Below are 14,788 nucleotides of genomic sequence, written 5' to 3' on the forward strand. Positions count from 1 at the left end.
CCCCCCCCCCCCCCCCGCAGCCACAACCCCGGCAGGATGCGCCCGCAGTCCCCCCCACCCCCCCACCCCATTCCCACCAAGCAGGAGCCGGCGCGTCAGTTTTTACAAATTTTATTTATAACAATATCTGTTTTGTTTAGTTGTAAAGTAATCCAGCAAAAATTATTAAAACATTTCCCCCCAATGGGGGGATGGGGTTGCCCCCCGCCCTCCCCCCACATGCGTTTATTTATTTCTACTATAAAAGCTAGGTCATTTCCATGGTTTTTTTTTTGTTGTTGTTTTTTTTTTTGTTTTTTCTTTTTCCTGTTAAAAAATGTGCATGTTGGAGAGCAGGCGAGGTGGGGGCGGTGCCAGAGCGAGGGGGGGGACCCTGCACCGCAGCGGGGCTGGGGGGGCTTCGTCCCCGTCCCCCTGTAACAGTCGGGCAGAGCCAGAAGGGGCCGGGATGCTGGGGAGCAGCGGAGAGAAAGGGGGGAAAGGGGAGCAGCGTGGGGGGGGGGTTGTAGGGTCAGCAGAGGCTGCGGGGGGGGGGGGGCAACGCCGGGGCCCCCGGGGGGCTGCAGGTATGGGGAGACTGGAGCCGAGAGCTGGGGTGGGCGCGGGCCCTGCTCTGCCCTCGCCGCCTGCGGCGGTTGCCCCGTCCGCTGCCAGCCCTCGCGGCGGTGGCCCTGCGAGCTCATCCTCGGCCATCCTCGTCCCGGCACCGCGACCTTCGCGCCCAGCCCGCTGTCCCTGCTCTGAAGCGCTGGCGTGGCCCGTGGGGGGGGTGTAGAGGGGGGAAAGGAGGGGGGGGGCCCGATGTCGAGAACTCTCAAATAAACCAAAGCCGGATCTGGCAACGAGAGGCGCTGAGGCCAGGTACTGGGGAATATACAGGTAATAATACTGCTCACATAGAAAAGTAATAATCCTTCATTTGTACATTTATACAGTGGCTCTCGGCTCCCCCCCGCCCCCCGGCCCCCCCCCCCCCCCCCCCCGCCATGGGTGTCTGTGCCAGGCCGGCAGTGGCCCCTCGCCCCCGCGCCATCCCTACGCCAGGGGGTCCGCCAGGTCGTCGTCCGCGCCCCGCGACAGCAGCTCCCGCTTCTCGTCCGTGCTGGCCAGCGAGTTGCGGCTGTTGTGGGCACCCATGTACAGCGTGGCGTAGACGGGGTTGGTGAAGTTGGTGGGCTGCGGAGAGGAGGGGGGGTGCAGGTCAGGGGGGGCACAGACACCCTCTACCCAGCACAGCCGGCCCCAGAGGGGACTGTCACCCCAGGGTGCCAGGCACAACGGCCCTGGTGCAAGCCTGAACTGGCAGCAGCACTGTCTGGTGTGGCACTGCCAAGGCTGCAGCTGTCACCATCTGTCCCCAAACCACCCCCGAGCCCCCCAACCTCCTCCGCACAGAGGGCAGCCCCCTCTCAGCCTCGCTTCGGGCTGGCCTCGTGCACCCAAGAGTCCTCCTGAGCCACGCAGACCCTGCTCCGCACCTTGTCAGGGTCCAGGGCAAAGTCAGCATCCAGCAGCTCCCCAACGTCGTCATCGGGCTCCCCCTCGTACATCTTGTAGGTGGGGTTCCCGATCTCCACGTTCATGGCACCGTTCGTCATCCGCTGGTGCTGGAAGCCCTTGGCGCTGCGGAGGACACAAAACACGGGGTCAGGGCGCAAGGTGCAGCAAGGGGACCTAGACCCGCCCCCCCCAGCAGTCCCTCCTGCTTGTTTGTCCCATGCAGCCAAGGCTTTCAAGCCCTGCCACGGGGATTTCCGTCTCGGCTCAGTAATGCTTCCCCAGGACTCCTGGAGTGCCCCGGCTCACCCCTTAATCCTCCACTTGTACCAGACGAAAGCCACCACGGTGAGGAGGATCAGCAGCAGCAGGATGGGGATGATGATGGAGGCTGTTCCTGTGGGACAAGGAGTGCGGGTGCTGGTCAGGGTGTGTGGCAGCTGGCACTCTCCCCATGGGTCAGAGCTGGAGCTGGAGCACCCCATCCCCACCCCGAGAATGGGACTCAGGAGTGGCCCCCCAAGCTGGGAGGGGGGCACAGGCTTATCTTCCCGACCCCCCCACTGGGGCTGAGCCTCCCGGGGCAGGGCATGCTGTACGTACGGTTGCTCTGCTGCTCGCTGACGATGAAATCCTCGCAGCGTGTCCCAGTCATCCCCACCGGGCACCTGAGAGCGCGGGGAGAGCAGTGGGGTTAGCGGGGAGCAGGACATCATGCAGGGGCTGGGGGGGGAAGAGGTGGGGTACAGACCTATGGGTCAGGGGGTGGATGGGGGGGGGGGGGGGCACAGATTGGGGTCTGTCAGTCATGTGCTCCCTGTGCTTAGGGGGCAAGAAAGCAATTCTTCACCCTCCCTGGGGACCAAGGGGCCCACCCATAGCCTCCCATCACCGCCCTCGCCAGCGCCCAGCTCTGCTTACAGGCACTCGGGCAGCTGCGTTTTGTCGCTGATGGAGCAGGTCCCGCCGTGCATGCAGTAGTCATCACAGGTCAGGCAGCTGGGCGCTATCTTGCCATCGGGGCAGCTGCGGGGCAGAGCGGATCAGCACACAGACACCCACCCACGAGCTCCCCTCTGCCCTAAGCCTGCCCCACAGTGCCCAGGACTCTGCTGGCTCATCCCACTGGCACCGCGCAGGGCCGTGCTCTGCCATGTCCACGGCTGCTGGGTCACGAGGATGGGCCTGGGCAGACACCTCCACCACTGCCTCCTACCACCCTGAGGGCTCCCACTAATCTGAGCTGCCCTTCAACAGCCAGACCTGAATTACTGAACCAGCGCCTTGTAGCCGTGGCCATGCCCGGATGATCCGGCCACAGGATACAAGTTCCTTCTTGGGTTTCCATGCCCCCCAACCCCTCTCCCTCCTTTGAGTTCAACAGCCCTGGTACGTACATGCAGGACACTTCTCCGTTCTGCTTGTTGATGCTGCACTTGCCCTCCTGGCACCGGGAGCATTTGTTCTCCTGGCACTGGGTGCCCTCGAACTGCGGGGGGCAGCGGCACTGCTTGGCACCGCTGGCCGTCATCTGGCACACACCCTCGTTCTCGCAGTAGTCGAAGCACTGCCCTACAGGGGACGGTAGGGCCAGGGTGGGTGGGGGGCAGCCCCACGCTGGCCCCCCTGAGACCGACTGCAAGGCTGCTCGCCACCCCGCTCGCCCACGGAGCACCCCACCGCCCCACGGCCCCTGGAGAGCATCCCCCAGGAGAGCGGTGCCCAGCGGTCCCCATTCCCGGGTGCTGTCCCCAGCCGCCCCCGCGAGCAGCACTCACGGTACTGGCAGCGGTCCCCGATGAAGGAGGGCAGGCAGCGGCAGTTGGGCTGGTTGCCCTGGTTGACCGTGCAGCTGCCGTTGTTGAGGCAGTAGTCCGTGCACACTTGCTGGTTGCACCGGGGCCCCGTGAAGCCAGTGGGGCAGCGACAGGTTGGCATGCCTGCGAAGAAGAGCTGTCAGGGTGCCGCTCCGTTGGCCTGGCCCCCCCAGGACCAGCCCGGCCCCCACAGCAGCCCTCACCCGACGGGGAGGCAGCGCACATGCCCCCGTTCTGGCAGTAGTCCCAGCACTGGTTGATCTGGCACTTCTCGCCGTTGTAGCGCGGCTGGCAGCGGCACTTGGCCTGCTTGCGGGCGTTGAGGAAGCAGCTGCCCCCGTTGAGGCACACCAGGTCACAGGTGTCGGTGGTGGGCACTGGGGGCGAGGGCAGGAGGTGAGCGGGGCTGTGCCCTGCCGCCCTGCAGCAGCCCTCAGCCTCCTCCTGGCCCGTGGGACCACCTACCGACAGCAGAGGCGGTGGGTGAGGGGATGACCACGCAGGTGCCGTTGTCCAGGCGCTTGCCGTTGGGGCAGGTGCAGACTGGGCCGCTGGGGCTCAGCAGGCAGAGCCACTCGCACTTCTTACGGTCGCAAGGGTTGGTCACTGTGGGGAGCACAGAGGGGACGATGCGGGGTGAGGCACAGTGAGCTGCCCTGGCACCCTCCTGGCAAACACCCCCTGCTGAGCCAGCTGCCTGAGGACACCCGCTGGCGCCCCACAGCTGCCCAAGCCCTGTGCCACCCCATCTCCCAGTGCCTTCAGGTCATCAACCGACAGCTTTCCAGTGCGCCTGGGTAGTCCCCCTCCAGCTCCACGTGAACCCCCTGCTTTGCCAACCAAGGGGCCCCTGTTCTCCCACCCTGGCCAGATAAATTGCTCGATAACCGCTGAGTCCTCGGCCAGCTCTCCCCTTGTTCTGGCACCGCATCCTGCCCCAGACCAAGGGCCTTGGGCCAAACACGCACCCTCGGGCTGCTTGTACTGGTGGTAGAGCACAACGTCAGTGGCGTGATTGAGGCCTGACGTCAGGTTGGTGACAGACTTGTGCCCGAACTTGTGGATCTTGAAGATGCGGTTGTTGATGTAGGTGACACCATAGATGTAGTCCTCAAAGATGTCAATGCTGAAGGGATGGCTCAGCCCTGGGGAAGCGAAGAGAGGACACGAGCAGTCAGAGGTGGCTCGGGAGTTGACAGCACGGCTGGCCAGTTGCTGCCTTGGATAGGGCTGATGATGGATTTTGGACGGATTTTGGGCTAGGGCCTCCCACCCTGTACGAGGCAGGCAGCGGGGGGGGGGGCGGCACAGCAGTGTCAACAGGCTCTGGTCCTGCTGTGGAGCATTTAATGAGGAAGATCTGCCCTCACTACTGTTTGCTGAGCATCCCTGATCAGTGCTAGGAGACTGCTCCCAAGTACAGCACAAGCCAGGTCACGGGCCCCCAGGAAGCCTGGTGGGACCCCAACCCAGGGACATCAACCCTGGCCAGGTCAGCCTCTTCCCTGCTGCTCCAGGAGGTCTCGGGGTGCTGCTCACCTTTCTTGTTGTCAATAGCCACGACAGGGTCAGTGCCGTTGAGCCGGATGCTGCCGATGACGGAGAGCTTGGCGTCGGCCCAGTACAGCCGCTCATTGTGGTAGTCCACGGCCAGGCCTGGTGCACACACACCCCAGTGAGGGATGAGCCTGTAGCCCACCCCAAGCCCCTGCTGGCCCAGCAGAGCCACCCACCACCCTGCCATGCCCTCCTGCCCTACCCATGCTGGCCACGGGGCTCAGTTGTGTCCCCCTGCTGTACGCCAAGGCCTTTGCCACCCCTTGTGCCCCTCCTGGCACCCATTTTTATTCACCTGTTGGCCACTGGATGTTGTCTTGCACCAGGGTCTCGCGCAGTGTCCCATCCATAGCGGCCGTCTCAATCTTGGGGTGATTGCCCCAGTCTGACCAGTACATGGTCCTGTGAAGGACACAGGCCAGTCATTCTCAGCAGGGGAGTAAGGAGGGGAAGAGCAGAACATTCCAACAGCCCATCAGAGAAGAAACCCGCAGCCTTCTCCCAACGCCACCCTTGAGGGGCCAGCCGACTCCAGATACAACTCACGCTACCAATGGGGCACAGGAAGCTTCTACCATGGAGGACTTATTGGTAAGGGACTGGGGTGAGGACAGAGTAGAGAGGAAGTGAGAAAGGGCTCAAGTCTCACCCCCTAAGTGGGTCAACTACGATGGCGTGCGGCTCATCGATCATGCCTGAGATCAGTGTCTTGCGATTCTCGCCTTTCATCTGTGCCACTTCAATGACATCCCGCCCAGAGTCCGTCCAGTAGATGTTCCCAGCAACCCAGTCGACGGCAATACCCCGCGGCATCTTCAGCCCCGAAATCTGGGAAGGGCAGAAAGGAGAAAGGGGTCAGGGCCGGACCCCAGCAGCCTGGCCACGTGCCTCCTGCCACATGCGGACAGAGCTCACGTTCAGGTGGGTGACGCCACCATCGATCTGGCGCCGGTTGCGGTTGGAAGCGGTGGAGGCGGCAGAGGAGGCCGGCAGCTCGCAGTACGAGATCCTGCCCGTGTGCCAGTTGGTCCAGTAGATTTTGTTGCCCTTGACGTAGATGTCCATGGCATCGATGCGCACATTCTCATCTCCCTGGAAGGCTGGCTCATAAGCAGAGTTGGGGTTGAAGGGGTACATGCTCCGGATCTTGTTGTCATCCGCGATGTAGAGGATTTGGTGCTCTGAGCCTGCAGAGGAGGAGCTGTTAGTGCTGGACCGGGAGCCTGGAGCCAGCCCAGCTCTACGGTAGGGCATGGGACTGGGTCTCTCAGCACCCTTTTGGGCAAAAACAGATGGACAGGAGACCCCTGACAGAGCCAGGCTGACCATCTTGGGAGGAAGGATGGGATGGAGTCTCCCCAAGGGGCAGAGAATGCAGGGGGAGGAGAGGGAATGGGGGCTGGAAGGTGCAGACACGCTCAGGATTTGTGCAAGCCCCCCCCAAACACCTTCTGCCTTGCACATGTTGTCTGTCTTCATGAAGTTCTTGGCGCAGCTGCAGACATGGGATCCTTTGGTGTTGTTGCAGAGCTGGGAGCAGGTCCCGAAGCGCAGGCACTCGTTGACGTCTGGGCAGAGGGAAGATAGGAGTCATGGGGGGACCAGGAGGGTGTCTACAAGCAAGGCCAGGTTCAGACCCTCTCTGGGGGCTGTGCTGTGCTAGCAGGGCTCAGAGACCCCTTCTCTCCCCCAGTGCCCCAAGGACACTGCTCCTGACACCCCTGCCACTTCAGGGATATGAAGGCACATCTTAGGGGTGAAAGCCGGCCGTAAACCCGACAGCCAGACCTCAAGTACTCCCCAGAAGTGGTGGAAGTACCTTGACAGGAATTCTTGTCCGGCACCTTCTGAAAGCCTCTGCGGCATGTGCAGTACGAGGTGGGCTGCGACTGGATGCACTGGGCCTCATCTCCACACATGGTGGTGTTGGTCATGCAGTCGTACGACTTGTGGTCTGTGGTGAGAGACGTGGTCAGCACCCGCCGCCCTGCAGCTCCCCCCGCATTCCCCCTCGGCACCCCCAGCTACCCACGCACCGTGGGAGCAGGACTTCTCATCGGAGCCATCTCCGCAGTCATCAAAGAAGTTGCAGCGCAGGTTGGCGCTGATGCACTTTTTGTTCTCACACAGGAACTCGTTCTTGTCCTGGCTGCAGCTCTTGGGCTTGGCCGTGGGGGACTCTGCGGGAACACGGGCAGCGGCTGTGACGCTCTGCGGCCCTGGACACCCTGCCCCACAAGTGCAACGGGGTAAAAGAGGCCGGGACAGGGCCCCAGGATGCCAGCGCTTGCCTCCCGATTTTAGCAAGAAGGAGGGGGTGAAGCAAACACTATCACCTGGGTTGAAGCCAGGGCCCTGCGAGGACTGTCCCGAGGACAGCTGCCAACCCAGTCCGCACTCACCACAGTCCTTCTCATCCGTGTTGTCTCCACAGTTGTCAATGCCGTCGCACTGTCGACCGATCCACAGACATACCCGGTCGTTCTTGCAGCGGAACGGTCTGTTGGGGGGACACTGGAATTTCACTGCACCAGCAAACAGAAACAAACGGTGACGGTGAAAGGAGACGCCATAGCCAGGCTGTCACACTTGTCACAAGCCGCCGCTCGGCCTCTGCCCGATCCCAGAGTGGCCTGTCCCACAGGTGCGAGCAGGCTCCAGAGACTAAAGCAAAGAGACTGAAGCAAAGACAACCATCCGTCGCCGGCCCGCGCTGCGGGAAGGCTCAGCCTCTCTGCCCTGTCCTCCCCCAGCCCCAGCTCTCTGCAAGGCTGCTCTGGAGCAGAGCCTCCCCCCAGCCCTGTCCTCCTGGCACAGCTGGAGGTGGCAAGGGAGGTGCCCAAGCCCCTCAGGGTGCCTGCAGCAGTGAGCCAGCTCCGGCACTGCCTCCGTTCACCGGCCGGCGGGTGCCAGGGTGGGCACACACCAGGAGCGGGGAGAGGCAAGGCAACGTCACTCACAGCACTCCTCGGGGTTTTCGTCTGAGTTATCCCCACAGTCGTCCTCCCCGTCGCACTTCCAGGCCAGGGGCTTGCACAGCGTGTTGTTGCACTGGAACTCGTCCAGGGGGCAGGTGCGAACTGCAAGGCAGCACGGGGCAGGAGGCCGCACGTCAGCCGGCCGTGTCCGGGTGCTGCCACTCCTGCTTCCAGCACAGCTGGGGACCCTGGGGGGCTGCGTACATGTCTGACCCCCACACCCTACTGGAACTGTGCTTAGCGGTGCTGGCACCAGCACTGAGGGGAGATCTGGTATTTGACAGGACCCTGCCACGATGGCCGACCCGCTGTGCTCTTGCACTGCTGCTGCCAACCCCACAGCCACAGCACGGGCAGACAGCAGCGCCGTCACAGGCCTCACGGCCACCCCACAGGGATACAGGGCACAGGGCAGGGGGCACAACCAGCAAAGGGGGCAGGAGGAGCGGCGCGGCGCTACCCTTACCTCCAGTGCCGCAGTCTTCCTCGTCAGTGCCATCCATGCAGTCGGCGTCAGCATCACAGCGCCAGCGCATGGGGATGCAGTGCCCGTTCTTGCACTGGAACTGGTCGAACTCGCAGCGCGGCGTGCAGTCTTTCTGCAGCGGAAAGGCAGGGCACAGCAGTCAGCAGGGACAGCCCGCACCGCGGCAGGCTCCCGCCCTGTGGCTGCAGCCAGGAGCGGGCCCTCAGCCCTCAGCTCTCCAGGTACTGGAGCTGCCTCGCAACGTGAGGGAGACCAGTGGCGGAGGGAGATCCTGAGGACGTGGCCCTGCTCCCACATGCAGGCAGGGTGGTGGGGGTGCCGGCAGAGAGCCCCCCCCACACACACACTGTACCTCATCAGAGCCATCCGCGCAGTCGTGGTCCCCGTCGCACTTCCACCTCCCTGCGATGCAGCGGCCATTGGCGCACGAGAACTCGCTCTCTGAGCAGGGCCGAGGTGCTGGGGACAGACAAGAGGGGGGAGTCCCCCTGAGCATGGGCTGCAGGGGTGGCAGGGCACCCTGGCTGACTGTCAGAGGGGCACGGGACAATAGGGAAACCCTTTGGTGCCATGGCACTGGGGAGAGGGTGGGCGCGCAGTCATGGGCAGAGCCAAGACCCCCGCCCAGCTCCAGCCCAGGGCTCCCTGCAGGGAATGGGACCCACGGGGGGAACACCACAGCCACACAGACCCGGTTGTGGCAGCTCCCTGCTGTGCCTGGTCCTTGCGCCATTCCCCCCAGGGCCCTGCTGCAGGAGGGGATGCAGCAGAGCCCTGGCCAGGCCTCACAGAGCCCGCATGCCTGTGCGGGGCGGTGGGGACAGAGCCCCCCGCTGGGTCGGCAGCTGGCACCGAGCCGATCGATCTGCAGGACCACGGCACAGCGTGGTGTCCTGCCAGGGATGGCTCTTGGGACCTGTCCCCTCCCCAGTGGTGCAGGACGTGTCAGGGCAGACATCCCAGCTGGCTGGGAGAGCAGAAGCCGATAGGATTGGATTTAGGGGCAGGGGGTGTACAGGCAGAGTAGAGGGGGGCAGATGGGCACAGGCTTTGGGGCCAAGAACAAGCCATGCATGGGTCCCGGTGGTTGGTGCCAGGGAGCAGGACTGGACCCATCCTGCCTGTGGAGCCAGCGGAGGGATGAGCTGGTGCTGATGCTCTGTAAATCCACCTGGATTGGTCCAGTCCCAACCCCTCTGCCCTCACCTGGAACTTACTGTCTTCATTTTATTTGAAAGAGGCTGCACATGGAATTAAGATATTTTGGCAGGAACCTACCTCTGAGCGCCCCATAACGACAGTGTGAAAATGGAGAAAAACATAAGATGAAGTGAAATGGCACAAACTCAAAAACACGACGTGAAAGCAACAAAAAAGAAAAAAAATACACCCTGGAGGCTTTAGGGAGACAGGGGCGTGTGGGTGGCCTGGGGTGGCAGAAGAGGGGGCTGGGTCTGCCAGGGCCCCTGGGGCCATACACAGACCCCAGTGCTCTGGAGGGAAGGGACGGGGTTCCTGGCTGCCCGCAGCACCCCAAGGACTGTGTCACCCCCACAGACAGCCACGGCCCTCTGCTGCTCAACACAACAGTGCTGGCACAGCTCCGCTAACAAGCGGCTGCTCATCAAGGGGCAGCCACAGCTTCTCCGAACCGGCTGTCTTCCTGCACCCCTAGACCAGGTCTGTGGTTTGGGTCCAGCTCGTTCCAGACAGACCACATCTCGCCTCTCGAGGGCAGGGTGTTCATACAGCCCTAGGCAAACCACCTCAATGGGTACCACCTGCCAAGCTGGAGCCAAAGCGCAAGGTGATGGCATAAAGCCGAGCTGCTCCATGGCCAGCCCTGCTCCACCACGGTGATGTCCGCACGATGAGCAGGACACTGCCAGCCATGAGGGTGCTGAGCTTCACCCCATGCCTTTCACCTGCCGTCACTTCTGGCCTCTCCCCAGTGCGGCCAGGAGCACCCAGGACCAAATTATCCAGGCCTGTGGGGCCAGGAGGCTTCCACCCAAGGGCAGAAGGCTGCTCCCAGGGCTCCCCAAGTACCAGCCCCCAGCCGGGCCATGGCTCCCTCCCCATGCAGCAGCTGGGTCACTAACAGCTAGAGGGCTGGGGGGACCTGCACTGCCCCCTCTGCACCACGCTCCAGGGCTAGCAAAAGCTGGTGAGTGGCACGTACTGCAGCTCTCCTCATCCGAGTTGTCCCCGCAGTCGTTGTCATAGTCGCACTGCCAGCGCCCCGGCACGCAGCGGTTGTTCTTGCAGCGGAACTGGTAGGGCTCGCAGGTGCGTTCGTCTGGGAGGGATGGGGACAGGCATCAGCATCGCCCACGTGCACAAACGGGAGCAGGCGTGCCTGTTAGCAGGGCGGGCAGCACTGCTCGCTGCTGGGCAGCTGCACCAGAAGCCTCCCTCCGATCCAGCCCACACAGTTTAGGAAAACGAATAGATAAAATGTCCCCAACACCTGGGGCACTCGGGGATGGGAGGACACGAGGCACCCTCAGGGTTTGTCTCCCCGGCCCCAGCCCTTGCTCACCGCATTCCTCCTTGGGCTCATCGGACCCATCCCCACAGTCATCCTCCCCATCACACTTCCAGCGTGCTGGGATGCACCTGCCCGAGTCCTTGCACCGGAATTCATCCACACCACAAGTCATTTGTGCTGGGGAGAGAAACAAAATGACACGCGTGTGGGGAGGGGAGATGGCATTGGCACTGCCCAGTCACATTTCCTTCCCAAACGCCTCGTTCCCACAGCCCGGAGCTGTGTGCAGCACCCCTGCATGGTACAGACGGGGCAGGATGCCACCCTTTCATGCAGTCCTCCAAGAGGAACATCTCGATGAGACAGATCCAGGCGGAGCCACATCACCCGCTGCCCACAGCACCTGAAGCTCTGCTGGGACTGAGCAGGGACCCAGCTCCCGCAGGCAGATGCACGCAGGCGACTGACCGCAGCGGAGCTCCTGGTGCCTGGAGCCACCCAGCCCTCTGCCCGCAGGCTGCTTACTGCAGTTGGCGGGTTCATCGGAGCCATCCACGCAGTCGTTGTCCCGGTCACACACCCAGACGCGGGGGATGCAGCGCTTGGTGATGGCACACTGGAACTGGTTGGGGGCACAGGTCACCTCCGCTGCGGGGGGAGAGGCAGAGTCAGGAGAGGCAGCAGGCAGGCAGGGCTCTGCCAGCCACTACCCCACAAACACCACCCCACAGTGCAGAGAGGCCCACAGATGCTCTAGGAATCAGAGCAAAGCGCCCAGGCCTCCTTGGTGACCACATGCACAGGAGGGATGGGGAAAAAGCCTTCTGATGGCCCCAAAGGGCTCCACTGCTCCTCGGGACAGAGCAGCTGCAGGGAGATAAGGCAGGGAAGCAACAAGATCCCTCAGCCGTGCAGAAGGCTCAGTGCAAAGCCATGGCAAATACTGAACTTGCCACTCTGAGGGAGGTAAGGATTTGGTTTCTACTAGGAAATAGCAGTGTCAGCAGGGGCTGCAGGGCGACCGTGGTCAGAAACTCTAAGCAGAGCAGGGTAAGAAGAAAGCTCCGTGCCCAGGGGTAGGATCACCCAGAAAGCCACTCTGCTGGTAAAGACAATACCCAAAGACACAGTTCTGATGCAGCACTCCTCACCCCTGCCCCATATAAGTTCCCCATCCTAACAGGCTAAACAGCTCCCCACTTACGGCAGTCTTTCTCGTCCTCGCCGTCACCACAGTTATCCTGACCATTGCAGCGGAAAATGCCAGGGATGCAGCGGTTGGTGTTGGTGCATTTGAACTGGCTGGGCAGACACACGTGGATATCTGGGAAGGGAGGTCGCACCGTCAGAAGCGGAGACAGCATCTCTGCTCTAATGGGGTGCTGCAGCCCTGCTGGGGTTTGAGGACCACGAGGGGAGGTGGGGAACCTACCACAGTTGGCCTCGTCCGAGTTGTCCTGGCAGTCGTTGTCTCCATCACAGATGAAGGCTGGGTTGGTGCAAATCCCAGTGGAGCACTGGAACTGCCCTGGTCTGCACTTGAACTCAGCTGTGGGGAGAGGAAGACAGGGTGAATGCTCTGGGGAACATTTTCAGGGCAAACCTCAACTTCCCCCTCTTTCCCCTTTGGGGCCCTTTGCAAGGACTCAGCAACCAGAATGCTGGGCCCTGACAGCTGCGAAGCGAGCAGCAGCCGGCTGCTGTTTCCCATCGGGCTACACCTTAGGCAGGGAAAGTGAATTATTATGCTCCAGGCTCCATTAACAGGGTAACCTTCCCCTTCGCCAGTGCCGTCCCTCAGCCAGGACAGCAGCAGGGCTTTCAAGGAGCAGTTGTGGAAGCAGAGCCCGGCTGCTCTGGCTGGCACGGAGGTGCCGTGGGGCTGTTAGTGCCCTCAAAGGGCCAGGGAGCACAGCCAGGGAGCTGGGATGTGGTGGGCTGCCCGCAGCCCCCTCAGCACTCACGGCAGTCCTCGGGCTCATCCGAACGGTCCCCGCAGTCGTCCTCGGTGTCGCATTTCCACCAGAAAGGGATGCACTTGTCATTCTTGCAGACAAACTGCGAAAGAGGGACAAGCTTGTGAAAGCAGCTCAGATGGTGATCCCAGACAGGAAAGGAGGACCCCAGGTGGCATTGTTCCCAGGGCACCCCCTCTGCCAAGGGCCCTGACCCCCCTGCCATTCCTTCCCTGACACTCCTGTACCTCGGTGCCCCAACCTGCCCTAAGCCTCCCCCCTGAGTCCACTCTCCACAGCCTCTGGGGTTTGGGGAGGACGGCGGACAGGCAGCGCCACTCCAGAGCTGCCTCCCTCGGACACCCCAGGAGCTGCAGTCTGTATGTGCTGGGAAGTGCCACAGGAGGGAGGTGTTGCCCACGCCAGGAGAAGGCATGTGCAATGCCACCACCCCGATGCATGGCACCTGCACCAGTGCTCGCACAGAGCTGCAGCAGCCACCGCTGGAGCAGGATAGAACCTTGCAAGAGCGACGCGCGCGCAAGCCCAGGCACACGCTTGCCATGGGGACATCTCCACAGGCAGGCTGGTTGTTACCTGGCTGGCTGTGCAGTTGGAGACGCAGGTCTTGCCATCGCTGCCCAAGTAGAAGTTGGTGGGACAAGCACACTTGTGCCCCCCGCCCGGCGAGAGGAGGCAGAGGTTGCTGCAGCCTGCATTGTTGGTCTTGCAGGGGTGGTTGGGAACTGGGGAGATGGCAGGGAGAGAACTGCAAGTCAGACCAAGGGGGAGGACCCGAACGGTGCACGACTCCCCAGCTGTGAGCCCCTCCTCACCACGCACATTCCTTTTTTGCACCCCCTCTCCTAGCTTGGCAGCCCCTGGCCTCCATTTGCACCCTGTGCCCTGCCCTCTGCACAGCCAGGGCCCCCCGCACCCCCCCATGCCTGCGGCTCACCGTCGGGCTGGCGGTAGGGGTGGTAGATGTGGATGTCCATGGGGCGGTGCAGTGTGCTGATCAGCAGGGTCTTGTTGGCACCTGTAGTCTTGTGGGCTCGGTTGATGGACTTGGTCTCCCAGTCAGTCCAGTAAATGAAATCCTCAAAGAGAGTGAGGGCGAAGATGTGCGGGATGTCCTGGCTCAGCACTGCAAGGGGGAGACGGTGGGCTCAGCGAGGGGCTGCCCCCAGCCCCCCCACCATGCCCGCAGCCCCATGCAGCACAGCCTCTCCACAGGGTCAGCTCTGCCAGGGAGCAAACGCTTTCACTTGCTCAAATGCACGGAGGAGCTGCTGGAAGTGGGGACCCCACCCCAGAATCCTGGCTCCACACCCCCAGGACCAATCCTAAGTCCTCCCGAGGGCCTGGAGGAGCCCCAGCTCTCACCCGTGTGCCTGTTGGAGCCATCGAGGCTGGCGAACTCAATGTAGTCCTCCCGCGCGTCAGCCCAATAGATCCGACTGTTGATGTAGTCGAGGGTGAGGCCATTGGGCCAAGTTATCTTGGTGTCAACAATGACGCTGCGGTTGGTGCCGTCCATGCCAATCTTCCCAATCAGGGAGTGGTCACCCCAGTCTGTCCAGTACAGGTAACTGGGAGGGAAAGAGAAGAGCAGAGTGAGGCTGAGTCCTGAACAAGCCAGAGCAGTGGCCATGCACTGCCTGTCGCGTGGGCATGGGGGTGCCAGGGAGGGCGAAGAAGCCAGGTGTCCCGGAGGGCAGGAGGGAAGGCCATGGCCCCAGCAGCAAGGTGGCAGAAGGGCCCCCAGCCCCAGCCCTGCGTAGAGGGGAAGGTCCTGGAGGCTCTCACCCGTTCTGCACGTCCACCACCAGCGCCCGGGGCTCACGCAGGCCTGAGTTCACCAGCACCGTGCGGTAGGCTCCGTTGAGCTTGGACACTTCGATGGTGTCCCGACCTTTGTCACACCAGTACAGGTTGCCTCCCACCCAGTCCACTGCCAGCCCATCGGGGTTACTGAGGCCAGTGCGGTGAAGAACCTGTTGAGA

General features: G+C 62.6%; 1 protein-coding gene across 1 annotated transcript in view; it reads right to left on the bottom strand.

Moving 5' to 3' along the window:
* Positions 1–798: 798 nt before the first annotated feature.
* The window catches only part of LRP1 (LDL receptor related protein 1), a 69,814-nt gene continuing 55,824 nt past the window's right edge, over positions 799–14,788 (bottom strand). Inside the window, exons 59-89 of the mRNA XM_035308956.1 lie at positions 14,592–14,779; positions 14,169–14,374; positions 13,741–13,929; positions 13,380–13,528; positions 12,792–12,885; positions 12,260–12,376; positions 12,032–12,151; positions 11,353–11,475; positions 10,879–11,004; positions 10,519–10,635; positions 8,689–8,795; positions 8,316–8,448; positions 7,832–7,951; positions 7,274–7,396; positions 6,908–7,051; positions 6,691–6,825; positions 6,320–6,439; positions 5,787–6,058; positions 5,521–5,699; positions 5,167–5,273; positions 4,854–4,970; positions 4,283–4,459; positions 3,780–3,920; positions 3,518–3,691; positions 3,276–3,437; positions 2,895–3,069; positions 2,419–2,523; positions 2,101–2,165; positions 1,807–1,894; positions 1,479–1,623; positions 799–1,176 (exon numbers count right to left, since the gene is read on the bottom strand). Of these exons, the coding sequence (XP_035164847.1) occupies positions 1,036–1,176; positions 1,479–1,623; positions 1,807–1,894; positions 2,101–2,165; positions 2,419–2,523; positions 2,895–3,069; positions 3,276–3,437; positions 3,518–3,691; positions 3,780–3,920; positions 4,283–4,459; positions 4,854–4,970; positions 5,167–5,273; positions 5,521–5,699; positions 5,787–6,058; positions 6,320–6,439; positions 6,691–6,825; positions 6,908–7,051; positions 7,274–7,396; positions 7,832–7,951; positions 8,316–8,448; positions 8,689–8,795; positions 10,519–10,635; positions 10,879–11,004; positions 11,353–11,475; positions 12,032–12,151; positions 12,260–12,376; positions 12,792–12,885; positions 13,380–13,528; positions 13,741–13,929; positions 14,169–14,374; positions 14,592–14,779 (4,359 nt within the window). The 3' untranslated portion in view covers positions 799–1,035. The remainder of the gene's footprint in view (positions 1,177–1,478; positions 1,624–1,806; positions 1,895–2,100; positions 2,166–2,418; positions 2,524–2,894; positions 3,070–3,275; positions 3,438–3,517; positions 3,692–3,779; positions 3,921–4,282; positions 4,460–4,853; positions 4,971–5,166; positions 5,274–5,520; positions 5,700–5,786; positions 6,059–6,319; positions 6,440–6,690; positions 6,826–6,907; positions 7,052–7,273; positions 7,397–7,831; positions 7,952–8,315; positions 8,449–8,688; positions 8,796–10,518; positions 10,636–10,878; positions 11,005–11,352; positions 11,476–12,031; positions 12,152–12,259; positions 12,377–12,791; positions 12,886–13,379; positions 13,529–13,740; positions 13,930–14,168; positions 14,375–14,591; positions 14,780–14,788) is intronic.

Source organism: Oxyura jamaicensis, chromosome 33 (genome assembly GCF_011077185.1).
Source record: "Oxyura jamaicensis isolate SHBP4307 breed ruddy duck chromosome 33, BPBGC_Ojam_1.0, whole genome shotgun sequence".
NCBI classification, from domain to species: domain Eukaryota; kingdom Metazoa; phylum Chordata; class Aves; order Anseriformes; family Anatidae; genus Oxyura; species Oxyura jamaicensis.